At 37.9% G+C, this 19,454-nt stretch overlaps 1 protein-coding gene across 1 annotated transcript in view; it reads left to right on the top strand.

Moving 5' to 3' along the window:
* Positions 1 to 19,454, top strand: part of LOC107581530 (beta-1-syntrophin-like) — a 30,332-nt gene that overhangs the window by 6,432 nt on the left and 4,446 nt on the right. Inside the window, exons 2-5 of the mRNA XM_016267105.1 lie at positions 5,806 to 6,022; positions 10,832 to 11,039; positions 16,543 to 16,679; positions 17,786 to 17,982. Coding sequence (XP_016122591.1) covers positions 5,806 to 6,022; positions 10,832 to 11,039; positions 16,543 to 16,679; positions 17,786 to 17,982 — 759 coding nt within the window. The remainder of the gene's footprint in view (positions 1 to 5,805; positions 6,023 to 10,831; positions 11,040 to 16,542; positions 16,680 to 17,785; positions 17,983 to 19,454) is intronic.

The raw sequence follows: 19,454 nt of genomic DNA, 5'->3' as shown, positions 1-19,454 counted from the left end.
CTCTCTCTCTCTCTCTCTCTATATATATATATATATATATATATATATATTCCTTAAAATGTTCTTTCTAACTTCAGGCCTTATTCTCATGATTTAGATTTAGTCATTTAGCAGACGCTTTTATCCAAAGCGACTTACAATTGGGGGATACATAAATCGATTCTTCTTAAAGAGGCAAACAGATTTGGGAAAATCCCAGCCCAGGTATTTTGAGCAGTAGGATTATAAAAAATATGTGCTAATATAAAATGTAATTAAGTAGCCTATATAAAATTGCAAAATAAATCTATCTATCAGTACTTTTTTACTTAGCACATAAAAAAATCTAGAACTTTTGTTCTTTCACTCGATTCTTTTTTAAAAAGGAGTACTTTTACTGGAGTAATATTTTATCATACATATCTGTACTTTTACTCAAGTACTTGATTTGTGTACTTCGTCCACCACTGGTCACAGCAGATACTAAAAGCAAAGATTCACATACTTTTGCCACTTACAGATATGTAACATTGGATAATTTTTCTCAATAAATAAATGGCAAAGAAAATATTTTTGTCTCATTTGTTTGTTTGTGTTCTCTTTGTCTACTTTCAGGAATTGTGTGAAATTTTGATTAAGTTTTGAGTCATATTTATGCAAAAATATAGAAAATTCTAAAGGGTTCACAGACTTTCAAGCAGCACTATATAACTATATATATACAGGTGCATCTCAAGAAATTAGAATGTCGTGGAAAAGTTAATTTATTCTTCTCCTTCACTCAAACGCTCAAACATCTCACATAAGATCACACAATTTGGGACCAGCTGATTGAATTTAGCTACTTCTCATCCCACAGAGAACTCTCACACGCCTGCGCTGGAGCTGGGCAGTCACATGACCCCCGAGGAGCACTACAGGCGCATGATGTCAGCTCTGAACGAGCATGGCTCTTTTGAGGAGCAGCAGCAGCGCCTGTACCAGCTGGCGAACAACATGGGCGTCCCAAGCCATGGACGCACCGACGCACCTGTGTATGTGTGTGTGTGTGTGTGTGTGTGTGTATATATATATATATATATATATATATATATATATATATAAAATGTAGTTAATATTTCTGTTAATTGGTATGCTGGTGCATATTACTATAAAATATAATTCTAAAGTTAAATGGCTTAATAGTTTAAATAGGTTTAATGGTTATACAGTGGCTGTTTGGTTGAAACTCCTGATTACATATTGAAATACACTACCCAGGGCTCCAGACTGCGACCAAAAATATTGATTTGCGAGTGAAGTTTTTATTGAGGCCACTGGCGACTAGAGAAATTTACATGTTATGATTTTAAAATGTGCATGAAATTTACTTTTTTTCAGATTTTTTGCGATCACATCTTTTGTTATGTTGACTTAATAAACTGAGACGATGCGCATCAAAGTTTTAGTGGGAAAAAAAGCCTTTGAAACAGTCCTCATCTCTGTCGAGCAGCAGCGCTGATGGCACATCTGCTGAAAGCAGCTCCAGTTGTGGCGGCAGGAGAGAACGGAGACGTATGAAGTGCGTGCAGAAAAACGTCTCAGGTTATTTATGTAACCATGGTTTCCTGAGTAGGGAACGAGACACTGCGTCCTCTAGGGGTCGCTATGGGGGAACGCCTCGTCGTGACCCGTGTCTGAAGCATTCATTGAAAAAACACCAACAACACGTTGGCCGGCGACAGCCCATGACGTCACTACCAGTGCGACTATAGTATAAATAGGCGCTGGGAGAACATGTCATTCACTTCTTCGTCTGAAGCTTGCATTCGAAGCATGGCAGGAAGCCTAGAGGACACAGTGTCTCGTTTCCTACTCAGGGAACCATGGTTACATAAGTAACCTGAGACATTCCCTTTCGAGGGAACTTCAAACTGCGTCCTCTAAGGGTCGCTATGGGGAACGGTATACCCACGCCGCCATGCTGAGGGGAGTGCGGGCCAGAACCATGGCGAGCACTAAGTACCAACTTTACCATTTTCATGGTGAGTTGCCCCTGGGACGTCAGATGGCTGTCTGTGACTTTATCCCCTACGGCCAAAGGCCTAGGCTACATACCCAACTTACCTGTTAGGGCCAGACTCCTGTCCAGTTACTCCAGGTGCTCTGGGAAAATAGAGAACTTCGAACTCAGAAAGAATAGCGCGCTCCTAGGCAACCCTTTGGTAAAGGGGAGTACTGCTAACACTACCACGAGAACAGCCCACGGAGCGAACCCGGGCGCTCGATAGGAAGCAGCATGCTCATAGTAACCCTCAATGGTGAGGGGAGCGATACTTCCAAGTCTGTCAAAAATAGAGACACACTGGTTAAGTGGCGCCCAAGGTACCAAGGTCTAACCAACTCCGAGAAAGGGAACGAAGCTACAACGCATAACCCTTACCGTACAGGATTTCAGAAAGTGCGCAAAGTGTTCAACGTGCGCACTTACCACTATGTGGGTTTCAGAAAGTGCACAGAGCTTAGCGTGTGCACTTACCATAGCATGGATTTAAATTTCCTGGCATCTGATCACAGATACCCGGAGGTACTGGGCCAAATGGGAGAGGCAAGCTCAAATACGACCCTCTAAGGCGAGGGGAGCACTGCCTGAGACAGCATTACACAAGAAGGTTCTCGCAAATGCCACATATACTTCCCGCTTGATGCCTCAGCAAGAGGCATAGAAAAGTGCGTGCTCTTTGCCCAAACAAACAACGCAGAGATTGTGTGTGTCATCAGGTGTCAAATAACGACGACGCGGATGCACACACCCTCTAACCGCTTTGCTAGTGCTCACCATAACGATAGGAATATAGATCGCTCTTACCACGGAAATGCACGCTTCAAACAAAACAATCAGTGAAGACGAAGAAGAGAATGAGATGTTCTCCCGGCGCCTATTTATACTATAATCGCACCGGTAGTGATGTCATGGGCTGCTGCGGCCAACGTGTTGTTGGTGTTTTTTCAATATATGCTTCAGACACGGGTCACGACGAGGTGTTCCCCATAGCGACCCCTAGAGGACGCAGTTCGAAGTTCCCTAGAAAGGGAACAGACTGGATATGTGTATGACACATGACAACATTTAGGATGCATTGATTAGGAGCCCAAACTACACTCAATAGTCAAGTGATGCGGAAATAATTATGGTCTGCGATTTTGACACCGATTCTGTGTAATAAACAATTCAGTTACTATTATTTTTATTTATTTATATATATTATTTTGTCATTTTATATATTTTATTTTTTTGGTCACTGAATCAGCATATTAGAATGATTTCTGATGGATCATGTGACATTGAAGACTGGAATAATGTCTGCTGAAAATTCAGTTTTGCTATCATGGGAATAAATTACATTTTATTTTACATTTACAAATGACATTTTAACATTCTATATTTTCAAATCGAAAACAGTTATTTTAAATTAGAATTATATTTCACAATGTTGCTGTTTTTGCTCAAATAATGCATCCTTTGTAGGCAAAATACTTCTTTCAAAAACAGAAACCTTACCGACCACAAACTTTTGAACAGTAGTGGATATATTGAAAATAGTTAAATATTGTTAAACGACTAAAAAATTGTGGCATGAAAACATCACCAAGCCCTAATGAATACTACTGATATATGCTTCCTTTCCACAGTGTCATAACTACATTTACCAGGTTTTGAAAGTGAGTGAGTGAAGTGCATAAATGCCACATTTAAATTTATGTACAGATTTCTGGAATTTCAGTGGTGCTTATTGCGGTCATGCAACTGAGGTTCCTACTTAAACTCTCATTGTGACTGATGCTCTCAGCTGTTGCACTTAACATTCTCCCTTGAGTGCACATCATAATGAGAGCAATTAACGTCCACTCCCATGTGTTCAAGAAAAATGGATCTCTCATGGACTGTTCTCTAATAAAACACGGATTTAATAGTGTATGATGAAAGCAGTCGACCATAAACTCGCCATTTCTCATTACTAATTTTCATAATAATTGTACATTTTGCTTGGGACTAACCTATTACTCCCTGAAAGAAAGTCAGCAACATTAGGAAACCTTTTTAGGTCTTTTTTTTTTAAGAAAGTTATTTTTGTAGTGGAATGTATAGTAGATGTGCGTAACACATCTGTTGTGTGACGCTGAAGTAAGATGATTCAATTTTAAACAAAGTTATAACTATCTGTTTTACCACAAAGTTACCCGTTGCCTTTGTAGAACATAGAAAATCCTTTCAGAGCCTAGTGTTTGTAGCCAGTGTCTTAGCTTGTCCTTGAGGATAAAGGACCACAGGAGCTCTTACGCCTGTGAATAGAGTTCCACCTGCTGTGTGGTGGACTCTAAAGTTCTGAGTAGTAATGTTTTATGCAAGAGCTAACTGAAGAATCCTTGACCCTGAAGTACACTTTGGAAGTGGCAATCTGAATCACTTCCTCATTCAGATGGAGGATATGGATTATGTTGTTGTCTTGCTTTGTTTTGTTCTTAGTCTTTGTTACTCTTATCAGTGCGAAGATGTAAAGACAGGGATTATCATTTAGACATTTAACTTTGTGACCTGATAGCTTTGTAAGTTGTGTTTAATGCGTTTAACATGTAAACTGAAGGTCATGATGATAACAGACTACTTTATGAGTGTAGTTAGAAGCAGACAGAAAATGCATGTCATTGTCTCCTCCTCACCATCTTTTTGTTACGTGAGCAATAGCACAAACTTCTTATCCTGAATTTAGGATACATTTTTAGACAAAGAGAAACCATTTACATGAGTGATTGAACGCAGAGATTAAAACTTTCCGAAAATAGGAGACAAAGTAGGTTCAGAAACTTAAACTCAAATGATAACATGAGAAGGTACAAACTAAATATATGTGAATATGTTGTTGTCTATTTGTGTTATATTATGTTTGCAGTGTTTTGCAACCCTGTTACCGAGTTGGGAAATGCCTATAAACAGTACAAACCAATGACTTGTGGTGTTTTTGCTATTTAATATTTATTATTTGATTATTTATATATATATATATATGTATGTGTGTGTGTGTGTATGTATGTATGTATCATATAATTATAAATCATTCTGTTGATCTTTTATTACTTGGTCCTGCAGTTAGGAATTGTTTACTTAGCATACTGCAGCATATGATGTTCAAGAAGCATTTATGTAATATACAACTGGTATGTTACCCCCAGGCATTCAAAATGATTGTTTTAACCAAACCGATGTCATGCCATATAGCCAAACAGCCCATTTTAATATGTCTTCTTGATGGGTAATTGTGAAATGCCTCTAGTGTTGTGAAAAAGGTCTGTGCTCATTTGGTCAACACCTTCCTGAAAGGATTAAGCTGTCATGTGGAATGGGAATAATTGGCCCTCAGCGTGACGTTCACTTGAGAAGCATGGCGGTTGTAATCCCCTTATTGCATCTTATCAACACGCTCATGTGCAGATGCTTTGGCCTCGAGTTCACTGGCCTTTCATAAAACCAGCAGTAATCGTCTAGCAATGCAATAGGATACTACACAAATGTGCGGTGAATTGATTTCCTCACTCAGGACAGCTGTGGGAGTGAAGTGGTTTGCGTAGGGGTTTCCTGCTTTCATTTCTGACTGGCTGAGGCCCAGCGCACACATGTGATGGAAAATTAACTCACAGAGCTGTATGTTTTGTTATCTTTGAGTATGTGGGTCTACTGATACTGTTTTTTCATCAAGGAACATTAGATGAAGAGAATGTGGGAACAGTTCACAGATACTCGTGATAATGTTGCGACCTTTCACTGACCCCTTTCTTTTTTCATTCCAGTAAAGTACATGCGGGAAGCCACGCCATATGTGAAAAAAGGGTCACCGGTGTCTGAGATTGGTTGGGAGACACCGCCTCCTGAGTCCCCTCGTCTCGGCAGTCCTCACTTCGATATCCCCAGCCCCCCCTCACTGTCCTTACAGGGCGACCGCAGATACATCCCCCTCAAAATGTGCTACATCACCCACAGTATGACCGTCCCTGACCCAGAAAACAGGTACTGCTTCTCATGCATTCAATATATTGACCACAGGAAGTTTGCAAAACTTGCAGTGTTACTTTATGAGAGGCCAAAGTCCAATAAGTTTAAAACATTAAAAAATGTTTTAATAAATATTACCACAAGCAGTATTCAAATTCTGATTTCATTTTCAAATGATTTCAGTATTTATTGAAAAAATTAAAGATATGTGTACTTTGGAGAATGAACTAATATCAGGCCTGTGTATTTTTGCTTGTGTAGTACTTGTTAAGATCCTAGTCCTAATAAAAGAAGGTGATTAGAAGTGTTTTAGACAATCTCTTTGTAATGCAGTAAGGGGTCTCATTATTCAGCGGGTGAATGTGACAACCCTTGTAATGCACTCCACACAACAAATGCTTTATGCTGGTCGCTCACTCAGTCGCGTTTGATGTCTGAAGAGTCCTCTGCTTGTCAGTGGACGAACCTTCATATCTTCAAAAATGATGGAGGACAACATCAAAGTCCTGTCAACAATGATTTCAAAGTTTTCATATGTTGGCTGAGTGCTTGAGCTGGGCACTTTCCAAAAAACATGGCCAAAAATCACTCCAAATGAAATGCAAAATATGAAGCCAAACATTAAATCTGTGACATGGCTGTTCTGAGCTACTATGGAATAAAAGGGAAAAAGAGAGCTCACGCACCATGTCCAACGAATAGTAATACGAATAAAAAGAAATACGAATAAAATATTTCTTAAGAGGCCAAAAGGTGCTCTGTGCAAAAAGGTGACAGTACATTTTCTGGTTACCAGTGTCCATAAGATAGACTGGAACATTTACATGGTTGCATTTACTGCTTAATTGTCTTATATAAGTCATCTTAGTCACACTACTGATGTCACAGATAATCAAAAGTTTGCTGTCAGTAAGATTTTTCTTTTTTTTTTTAATTCAGCAAGGATGCATTAAATTGACCAAAAGTGACAGCAAAGACATTTATAATGTTACAAAAGATTTATATTTAAAATAAAAGCTGTTCTTTTTAACTTTGTATTCATTAAAGAATATTAAGCAGCACCAGTTTTCAACATTGATAATAATAAGAAATGTTTCTTGAGCAGCAAGTCAGCATTTTAGAATGACTTCTGAAGGATCATGTGACATTGAAGACTGGAGTAATGATGCAGAAAATTCAGCCTTGTCATCACTGGAATAAATTACATTTATTTCCAGTTATTTGAAATTGCAATAATATGTCACAGTATTACTCTTTTTACTGTATTTTCGATCAAATAAATGCAGCCTTTGTGAGGATAAGAGACTCAAAAACATAAAAAATGATACCAACCCTAAACTTTCGAAAGGGTAGTGTATGTATGTGTATATACTATATAAATACAAATGTAATTATCTGGTTTGTTGTACATCAATGCAATATAGTTAACATGTACAATGTTTTCTGAGTTTGTCAACAAAATACCATTATTCAAAATACATGTTTCAAAAGCATAATAACCTTGTTCACCATTTTCAAAATAACATCATCTTGATATATAAAATGTATAAAATAACTTAATACTTGAGCAAACATCTAAGAAAGAATTTATCTTTCATGCCTGGAGTATGCAAATATTTTAAATAAAATATCAGTCTCAGATGTGTTTTATTCTGTATTGCTGAAAGTGTTTTTGCTTGAGTGGTAAAAGTTATCACAACCACTGTCTGTTTTTGTGCTCAAGCCACATGTTATTTTTTGCACTATATTGTACTTTTGTCTTCAGAGAAACGAACATTGTGGTTTGTGAGATTAACCATAACATTACACAGGAAGTGTGTTAAAAGATGATGTGCCAGCGCTGAACTGCTCGACAGTAATGACAGGCGGAAAATGTCACATCCCTTATAAAACACAGTTAGGCTTTGTATCTGTGTGCTGCTGGAATTTTAAACATACTGAATCCTAATAACTTTCTGCATCCATTTTTATCTCTTTGTTTTAGATTAGTATAAAGAAAATGAACCTGATGCAAAATCTAGTTGAGAATATTTTTTGTCCTTCTTTGAAACTCGAATGTGAAATTTTCACAGAGCAGCAACTTTAGCTGTTTTGCTATGTGTTGCTACATTGTACCTTATACAACGGTATTCTTCTCTGATTCCAAGACTGCTGATACTTATAATAATTTTATGAAGATATAAGGCTATATCACAGTGCTGATTGCCTTCGGAGGAATCACAACCGTGTTAGTATTCAGTACAACAGCACTCTTGCTCATAAGACGTTGCTTAAATATCTGGCATAGGTATATAAGCTGGGAGATGTATGGTGAGATAAATTGACAGGTAGACAGACAGACGAAAGACTGTTCCACTCCTGCCATGTGCTGTCAGTCAGGAGCTGTCTGCAGACCGGCTGCCAGGTCGTCACTTCTCACCCTCCGGCTCTGTTTCCAATTTACACCATTGTGTCCCATGTCTTCTAGCCCATCCATCACTTTGTAGTTCATGCAGAGCTCTATCAACACTGCAGACATTCACGGCTTACCTCAAGTGCCACACTGTGAGAGGATTCATGTCAAATTCCTAAACAAAATCCATGTGGTATAAAAATAGATTGTGCCCCGTTCCGCTGTTGTCATTTCTTTGGACTGTTCGGTGTTCTGATGGTCCAGAGTGGAACTTTAACTGGAGTTGTTTTTGGTGGAAGTGAGAGTAGCTGGTGGTTTGGGGTATGGAGATGTTCCTCCACGACAGATGTGTCCGTGACCTCTCCATCTGTCCTGTGCAACTCCTGCTCTTGTTTGGTTTGACACAGTGTGTTTGGAGACCATCTAAATTTAGTTCTTCATCTTTGTTTTGTCCTCTTTGACCCCATTAATTGGCAGGTTGGTGGTAAATAGAAGAGCATTTGCACAAAATGTTTCATTAGAAGTGAATTCATTTTTGTTGGAACCATGGCATGTGGTTGTCACACATGCTCCAACATGAGTGTTCATACGATGAACATCCCATTCATACAATAAAATAATAATAGTAATAATAATAATACAAAAGGTTTGGCTTTTTAAAATAATAATAATAATAAAAATCTTTAGAACTCACAATCATTCATTCACCAGCCAATTAAATAAAAATGGCATAAAGGGGTCATGGCTTACTTTTTCATGTAATTAAAATAAAAATTACATGAAAAATTATTATTTACATGAATAAATAATTATTCATTAATTCGTTTCTTATGAACTGATTTAAAATATTCCAGGAGTCATCTCAGTACAATTAAATCATGGATGGATGGATGGATAGATTGATTAAGTTTCATCAAGTTTAACACGTAAATGTGATATTCAAAGTCGGTAAACTCATGAATTAATAATGGAAAAAAGTTTTAGACTTGGATTCCTTTTTTAAGAGCGTGTAAAAAATTAAAAAGACGATGGCGATAGAAAGAACGGAATTCTGACTTCTAGTTAATAAGAATAGGTCATGTAGTCATAACGTTCTTTTTATTTTCACTGATGTCCACTTGCAATGTTAGTAAAGTAAACTGTTAGTAAAGATGCTGTAGGTTCACTGAGTTAGACATTTAAGGTTAACATTCTGAAGTTCACATACTACCTTAGAGAGATCTGTTTTGACCGCGGCCGGCGGATTCAACAAAAGAGCGGCCGGCGGGCTTGCGGCAACCACAAGTGATGACCCCGGGCTGGACTCTGCTTCGTCCACGGTGAAAGCCGATCCGGCGATCCACAGCGCGAAGTTGATGTATTTCCTCAGCAACCAGCACGGATCAGCTCTAGGCGTGACGAAGCGGATATCGTCCTCTTTTGGAAGACCAAACAAAGTAGTTTCGCTTTCACAACGAAACACACAGCGCCTTCACGACATGGCGGCAGCAACAACAATAGTACAGCGAGAATAAAAGTTACGCCGCCTTTCTTTGCGTGAACATTTGGGTGGCGTTATGCAAATCTTCCCACATCGTGACGTAGGTATGTGAGGGCGTGTTAGAACGAGCCATTTTAGGTAGGTGTGGCTGACTCTTAACTTTTATAAAGAATATCTCTTTGGATTTGAGACTTTAGTCTTTGTAACTTTACAGATCTTCTTTATGCACCAAGAGCTTGTAACACTCCAAAGAGAAAGGAAAAATTTAAAGGGCAGAACTCATTTAGGCCTCATCCAAAGCTTTTTCCTCCAGTCTACTGCAAACACATCAGTTCCATCTGTGCCCACCTCCTAAGCCCCTCCAAACTCTGTCTTCATGAAAGTATGTCTATTTTTACCAACACGGCGCACCTGAAAATGATATTGTGGAGTGTAAGGTTAAGACTCTTACTCTAGATGATGTATGAGTGGAGCATTTATCACTGTAAACTCCCTGAACTGAACTGATGTATGGTTCTGTTTGAACCGGGTGTATCTGATATTCCGGTGGTTAATGTTGACTCCAGAGCACTTTTAAGCACTGTCTGCTGCTCACCTTTACATTGACTCAGACGTCTTATTTTTAATTAAATGTGGTCATCACATGAATTCTAGTTTGTAATATATACAACTCATTCAACTGTACTTTATTAAATTTTTTATAAAAAGAAGCACTTATTTCTCCATCTGTTGCTTTTTCTTATACTACATAAAGGCAAATATATTGTATTATCTAGATCTATTAATTTATTTAAAACATTAAAATGTAAAACAAAAAAAAAGAAATGTAATTAAATGTAAGTTTTGATTGAACTATTCTTTTAATAACCTGTAGCTTGACCAGTGATATCACTCTGGCGTTGATTAAAATGGAAACTAAATTATGCTCCTTTTCTTTCTTCTTGTGTTTCAGGCAGATTGAGCTGCACTCCTCTGATGCCAAGCACACAATAGTCATGAGATATAAAGACACAGCCTCTGCCCAGACCTGGTTCACTCTCATGCAAACTGCCATCACAAACCTCACCAGCAAAGTCATCTGTGAACTCCGAGAACACGCGGGCCGCCATGGCATCGCCGGGAGTCCAGAGATCCGACACCTCGGATGGCTAGCGGAAAAGGTGCAAACTGGTTGCATACAATTTGATGAATGCAATTGAAAAATGATGATCTTATGCGATATAATGCAGGGTACCCAGTGAACCGTTTGCAAAAACCTGAGACCACATTAACATTTATCAAAATGGAAGACAAAAAGTTAAATTATTTTTGCATAACTGAATTAATATTTATGAGCCAAGCCTTCGTTATGTCACCAGCCCATCTGTTCCAACTGTCCAGTACATATCAATTCAGCTTGAATTGAATCTGCATGGTAAGGACGTTGAAGTAGATCGTCATTAAAACTCATTCTTTCTGCGTGTCTTTTAACCGCATTACAAATTCAAATTTCGTAAAAGTATGCTGTCTAAACCCACAGGGATATCTTAAATGAAACCCAACATTGGCTCAGGGTTTTTGGTTTGATGCAAGTGTTCCACCGTAAAAAGTTTCTGCCATGATAATAATTCTGGATCTGTGAAGACTTTCTACAGTCACTTAAAACTCAGTTTTTAAAATTAGCATAAATGACAGAAAACTGTATGGATGACATTGAGCTTGTTAAAGTGCTCTTGACAGGGATTTCCCCCCCCCCAAAAGTAAGAGGTATGACTGGTAACACTTGAAAGTCCATTCAAAAACATTGTGATTATTGTTTTTGTCAATAATTCAAGATTATTGTGACAGGTAATGTGAACATTTAGTTTAATAATGAAAACATCAAAATGATCTTTCAGTTAAACTGTGGCTTTTAGTATGAAAACAGCCTTAAGGTAATGGTGTGCTCATTAACAATGACAAAATTCACATTTAGCAGATATATGCATTCAGAGATTTGCATTTCAGTTTCAGATGAGATTTTCTGTCCAATCAAATGCTCTCTAGAATCTGAAGCATCCTGCTTCTGACATTAAAAAGATGCTGCAGTTGCATCTGAAATGGTCACTTGTTCACACATTTACTGTTTCTTTTGTAATGAATGAATGTATTGAGGAAAAAGGGAGCGATTTCAAACACAGCCTTAACTATGCTTTTCACTGGAGCAAATGTAGCCTGGTTTCCTGTCAGTATCATGTGAAACATCTCAAGCAGTTAAATAGCATTTTAAACAGCTCTGTCACAAGCTGTCAAGAGCTGTTATACAAGTGAACCACTATTGATTATTTTTAAAAAGGGACCAACGTTTTCAATGTCACCCAACTTGGCATTTTAATTGGAAATACATCAACACAGATGAAGACTGCACTCATTAGGTCACTCTTTAATTCAATGCATGATACATGCTTCAAATTAGAGCAGAATGAAAGAGTACAGCAATGTAGTCATCACATTACATGAAATAAATTACCCAATCAAATCAACACCCATAGTGCCTGCATAACTATCCAATGTGTAATCAGGTGTGATTGGTTTTCACCAAAAAAAAAAAGTTTTTATATATTAAGTTGACAATTTTGAGATTTAACAGCCTTTTGATTTTCAAGTTTTTTGTTGTTGTTGTTGTTTATTTGTCCTTCCCATTGCCCACCTGTTTGATGGACCTCTTGTACACAAATGTAGAACTTTGCAACATTACTTTCAAACAAACTGTAAAGAATCACACAAGCATGTTAACAGGTCCTGGGTTATACTGTACGCTCTGGTTGGAAACATGGCTTACATTCTGAAAACTGTACAGACCGCTCCTCTGAAGGGTTTTAGTTATTTTTATAAATTCTCAGAAATTGTGGTGCTGGAGCGATTGATGGAGGATGACTCTTTTCAGTGTGACCGCAGATTTTTCCTCCATCTTTTCATCGCCGTCCAATTAGCTGAGACCTGGCAGGGCTGGCTAATAGAGAACTGCAGTGATGGCAGGGCTGTGGGCAGCCCCGTCTCAGCCTGCCCTTTAATGAGAGCTCCCTCGTATCGTCTCGTATTACCAACCTGTCAGCCCCTTGATGAATAATTATATGAGAGAAAAAACCTCCAGTGTGCTGAATGCCCACAGACAGCGAGCAGATTTCTTTGTGTGAAGGCTGGAGCTTATAACAAGGGCCTGTTTGTGGTTACACATCTGCTTCTGACGCACTCGGCCCCACTGGGCTCTCTTTTTAGCCTTAAGGCAAACTGACCCTCTGAAGAGCAGCCCTGTGATTTGTGAAGATTTGAGTGGTCTGTCAGGCTATCAAAGCCCCGAGGAGACATCTGTCAGGCAAGCAGGGCTTCAGCAGTAAATCACACTTGGGCTCAACTTAAGGTCTTATTTGGAAAACTTTTTAACTATTACTCAATTGTAGTGCATGTTTACTTTTGAGCTCATTAAAGTCAATGTATCATTCATAACCCCTTTACTTCCGTAATGTGATGGATTTCTATGGACGCTTGCTTCTTGAAGGAAAAAAAAAACATTTTAGTCTCACAATTTTGAGTTCTGAGTTTATATCTCACAGTTTAGTCTTTTTTTCTTGCAGTTCCGATATAGACTTGCAAGATATAAACTCAAAAAAAAAAAAAAAAAATTGATTGCTAGATATTTTCTCAGAATTGCAAGGAAAAGTCTGAAGTGTATCTCTTAATTCTAAGAAAAAAAATTGTGGGGATATAAACTCATTTGTGCGGAAAAATTGAATTGTGAGAGAAAAATTGCAAATTTTTGTATTCTGGCTTCCATAAATTTCAGAGTGAAACCGAATATTCAGATTGTTTTGTTTTTCTGTTGAGTAACGTGCACTAATGAATCATTCACAGCAAGAAGGGTGTGCTGATTCAATCATATCAATATATTGCCATTGTTTTTATCATAATGCACTCATACTTCAGGTTAGAGACCTGTGCGGGACGGATTTTTCCCGCACCCACAGAAATGTTATCTTATCCCACCCACAACATTCATGTTTTGTCCTGATCCCGCCCATGAAAACCTGCATAAAAGTAGCGTATATAGATTTTTTTCAGTACATTCATGAAATTAACATGAAATAGTAAGTTCCGTGTCGCATTGTCGATAAACGCTCCCGATAAAATATTTATTAAAGCATTACCATTCACAATCAATCCACTGTTAAAGCAAGCATAGGCTGCTGTGTGCATGGTTTGGCATGGCAGAATGCGAGCAAAGAGCACTCCCTTTATAATCACTAAAGAGCTGACATCTCAGTTCATTGCAATCTCAGAAAAGCTCTGTTATAACACAATGAATACATGCGCAATGAATCTTTCATGGCTACACTTTGTGTGTCATAATGTGAGGGTTCGTGAGCACGCACATTTCAGCACTGCACAAGAATTCCAGCATTTTGAGTTTATGATTTGAGTTTTGATTCTAACTAAAACACCTCTGATTGGCAATTTAAATAAATAAACCGAAAATAAACAAGTCTGTGATTGGCTGCACTACTCTTATAAATAGAAACTATGCATATGCTTGCGCCTGTTAATCATTTTTATTTTATATTAGCTGTTCTTGTTGCTTTAGTGCAATAAATGAATAACTATTTATTTGTTTTTAGATATTTTATGTTTAGATATTTCTATTTTGCGGGAGTCCTGCAAATCATTTTATTCTCCTGCATCCGCCACACACACACGAGTGTCGTCCCGCAGGAGTGCAGGGGCCTCATTTATAAAATGTGCGTACGCACAGATTTGATCTTAGAGTGTGCGTACACTAAAATCCATGGCAACGATGATTTTTGCAAGATTAAACTGACCTTTAGTAGCCTAATGTTGAGAGTTCTTTACTTGCTTTCTGTACAGTTTATTCCATGTTGTTGTTTTTTTATTATTTTATTTTACAAGAGAACTTGCGAAGTCTTGATTTACTACTAATGCGTAAAATAGAAAAAAGATGCATAAACGCATCTCCGACTGTTTTGTCTGTGTAGCCTATAAGTATAGGCCTATGTCGTGCAATAACGGTTTTAATATATTCTATTCAATAACATTGTTAACTGTTTTTATTTATAACATCTGCTGCTTTGCTTCTGTGAAAATGAATGGAGACAGCAGCCGTAAACATTGTTTTTGTCATTTACATCAGTTATATTTGCATAAAATACACTATATATTTTTGTGTCAGTACATTAATGGCACATTTGAGCAGCATTAGTAAACTGTAAATATAAAGAAATGTCAAATCACATAGAACAAATTTAGGACGGTTTATACGCAACATTTTATAAATGAGGCCCCAGGTCTCTACTTCAGGTCGTATTTTTTGATTTACTTGCTTTTTCATTCATATCATTTTTCAAAGATCAAATAATGAAAAGATATCATTTCTAAATGATAAATCTGTCTAAAATAAGCATAATCTCTGAAACTTCTCAGTGTTGTCAGAGACACAGAACTGAAGAAAAGTAAAACCATGCAACATTTGAAATTGATAACACAAATTCACTCTCTCCTTGACATGCCTCTCTGTTTGAACTTGCACAATTGGTGGCTGACTAAATACTTTTTTCCCCCACTGTATATAATACTTAATAATATTATAATATATTTCATATTTGCATTTCTTTCTTTACTTCTTGAATATATGCATGTATTCATTTTGAAAAGTGATCTGACAGGGTTTAAACATTTTCACTATATTTAAATATCCTTAAAAGTGTATATTTGCCTGAGAAGCAATAACAGTTGCATGTTAGGTTACATTTTGCTTAAAGTATATAATATTTTCCAGTGAGGTTAGAATAGTAAACTTTCAAGATGACGTATTGTTTTGCCTCTCTGGGAAATGTATCTTGTTTTAGGGATGTTTTTAATACAAAGCAACAGAGAAGCATTGCATATGTAAATTATATGCTGATGAGTTTATGCATAATAAAAAAAGCACCATTATAAGCACCACGTAGAGCTATTTTGAGGAGGAGGTGGGTAGGGGAACAAAAGTTGTACATGTACCCACAATCTTGCCCTAACTGGGATAAAGTCAACTCTGTACAGGTCTTATATATCTAAAAACCTGTGTGTGTGTGTTTGCACATACTTTCAGGCAAGTTAGACACACGAGGAACAGGAACTTCCATTAAGACAATAAACAGGATTCATTTTGAATTAATGACATGATTGCTGACTAAGCTCTTGGAGTTGCCTTGATATGCTTTAAACATTATAACCGTTTTTTGAGATCATTTGAAATTTGCATATGGTTTCGCATACATTCCATTAGTATAAAATATGCATATCAGATCAGATCACAATCAATTACCTCTGGACATAAGTGCTCATTTTGCTGGTACATCAGTAAAAGTTGAAGAGGCTGAATGGTTTTGAAGCTTTGAGACTCTGTTCTGAAAGTATTTGGAGTCGCCGTGGTTAATCACAGGAAGTGGTCTTAAAAGAGACACAACCCTGAGAGATTTACTACTTTGACAATGTTAATTAACAGGTCTCTCAGATGAACAAAAGGCTTAATGTCTGCACTTGATGCTTTACACAGGCCTTTGTATGGACCAACAAGGAAAATTAGGACAAAATGTAATTATATGGTACCTGAAAGACTATAAACCAGTTACTCATGGTGTTTGTGTGTTTCAGACAGAAAGCGAAAGACAGTGCTGGAAGCCGGTACTCGTGATGTTGACGGAGAAGGACCTGCTGCTGTTTGACAGTATGCCGTGCATGAGAGAACACTGGCTCAGCCCGACACACACCTACCCTCTGCTCGCCACACGGTACACACTCACACACAGCATTACTGCTCTCATTTCGCTCGTTCATACAAACACACCTTTGAAAAAACAATCAAGGTACACACCTGCGCACACCCTTCTGTTTAACACATGCATCTGTACACACACATGCTTTTTGCATGCCAGTTGGCAGTGCTGACCAATTGGGAACTAAAATACACAACTGCAGCCAGTTGGAAAGAAACAGTACAAAAGCATAATGGCTATTAAAGGCCTGTTGAAGCTGTATGAGGTGGCAGCTATTACTGCAAGGGATAGATTTGAAGTCCAAGTTTAACTGGACCACAGCCCAGATCTCACTCTAAGGCTGATAGGGCAGTTATCACAGGCTCAGTTGGCATGTGCTAATGTTTTGTTGACCCTGAGATTGTCCAAAATGGCAGAAAGTACTGCCATGCTTTTTCTTGAAACTTATTTTGGCTTGACTTCCTCTGTAAAATCTCAAATTTCTGTCAAACCAGGCAGCACCGCCAATGGTGAAAACTCATTGGACCAATCCGGTGCCAGTTTATAGGATACAACAGTGCCCGCCCACTTTTTCAACGGCCTTGGTTCCTGAAGTATTTTTCCCATATGGGTTAACTCTTCATTAAAGAGTTGTAAGCCATGAACAAAACCAACCAGCTAAAATCAGTTCCTCTCTGGAGAAAGGAATGGGAATTTTACATTTGAAACCAGATTGTTGCACTTTATTAAACATCAATCTTGAACTTGGAGACACTGATTCCAATAAATGGATGTTAAGAAACATGATATTGTATGAAATATTCAGTCAATTGAAGTTATGTTTTGTGGCACTTACAAAAAGTACCATGGTACTGAAATTCTATGGTGTACTATTATGTTTTTGAAAATGTACCATAGTGATATTTTGTTTATACATGTATTATATTTTTGAAGTAGCTTAAATAAATATGAAACACAATTCCTATAATAAAAAGTACTATGGTGGAAACAGTAATACCATGGTAATCTAAGATATTTCCAAGAATTTCACTTAGAAGCACCATGGTAAATATCCCAAAAAAACATTTTGTTTGATTTTTTGTAAGTGATTTCCATGATATATCTGGAGTTTTTATTCATAGGCTGGTGCATTCTGGTCCAGATAAGGGTTCACCACAGCCTGGTGGTGAGCTGTGCTTTGCTACACGGACGGGAACCAGATTGGGTATCGAAGCCCACCTTTTCAGGGCAGAGACCTGCAAGTACCTGTCACTCTGGACCAGACACATAGTCACTGGCTGCCACGCAGCTGCTGAGATGATCAAAGAAGTCACTACCAGTGAGTATGGATTATACTTCTGGCTCCTTTCACAGGTTTTATGGCCCGTCCACACCAACACTTAAAGGTGGCAGCTATTACTGCAAGGGATAGATTTGAAGTCCAAGTTTAACTGGACCACAGCCCAGATCTCACTCTAAGGCTGATAGGGCAGTTATCACAGGCTCAGTTGGCATGTGCTAATGTTTTGTTGACCCTGAGATTGTCCAAAATGGCAGAAAGTACTGCCATGCTTTTTCTTGAAACTTATTTTGGCTTGACTTCCTCTGTAAAATCTCAAATTTCTGTCAAACCAGGCAGCACCGCCAATGGTGAAAACTCATTGGACCAATCCGGTGCCAGTTTATAGGATACAACAGTGCCCGCCCACTTTTTCAACGGCCTTGGTTCCTGAAGTATTTTTCCCATATGGGTTAACTCTTCATTAAAGAGTTGTAAGCCATGAACAAAACCAACCAGCTAAAATCAGTTCCTCTCTGGAGAAAGGAATGGGAATTTTACATTTGAAACCAGATTGTTGCACTTTATTAAACATCAATCTTGAACTTGGAGACACTGATTCCAATAAATGGATGTTAAGAAACATGATATTGTATGAAATATTCAGTCAATTGAAGTTATGTTTTGTGGCACTTACAAAAAGTACCATGGTACTGAAATTCTATGGTGTACTATTATGTTTTTGAAAATGTACCATAGTGATATTTTGTTTATACATGTATTATATTTTTGAAGTAGCTTAAATAAATATGAAACACAATTCCTATAATAAAAAGTACTATGGTGGAAACAGTAATACCATGGTAATCTAAGATATTTCCAAGAATTTCACTTAGAAGCACCATGGTAAATATCCCAAAAAACATTTTGTTTGATTTTTTGTAAGTGATTTCCATGATATATCTGGAGTTTTTATTCATAGGCTGGTGCATTCTGGTCCAGATAAGGGTTCACCACAGCCTGGTGGTGAGCTGTGCTTTGCTACACGGACGGGAACCAGATTGGGTATCGAAGCCCACCTTTTCAGGGCAGAGACCTGCAAGTACCTGTCACTCTGGACCAGACACATAGTCACTGGCTGCCACGCAGCTGCTGAGATGATCAAAGAAGTCACTACCAGTGAGTATGGATTATACTTCTGGCTCCTTTCACAGGTTTTATGGCCCGTCCACACCAACACTTAAAAAAATAAAGGTTTCAAAAGGGGTTTTCACATTGATGCCATAGAACAGGGGTGTCCAAACCTGTTTCTGGAGGGCCACTGTCCTGCAGAGTTGCAGGATTAGACACCCCTGCCATTGAAGAACCATATTTGGATCCCCAAAGAACCTTTCAGTGAAAAGTTCTTCAAAGAGCTTTTTTTTTTTCTTTGTGGATGTTAAAGGCTCTTAATGGAACCACAATAATTAACCTATTTTTAAGAGTGAAGGAACAATTCTAGCATGGAAAAAAAAGTTTTATAATGAAACTGC

The sequence above is a fragment of the Sinocyclocheilus grahami genome, unplaced genomic scaffold (genome assembly GCF_001515645.1).
Source record: "Sinocyclocheilus grahami isolate Dianchi unplaced genomic scaffold, SAMN03320097.WGS_v1.1 scaffold36.1, whole genome shotgun sequence".
NCBI lineage: Eukaryota > Metazoa > Chordata > Actinopteri > Cypriniformes > Cyprinidae > Sinocyclocheilus > Sinocyclocheilus grahami.
This window is presented reverse-complemented; position numbering and strand designations above follow the sequence as displayed.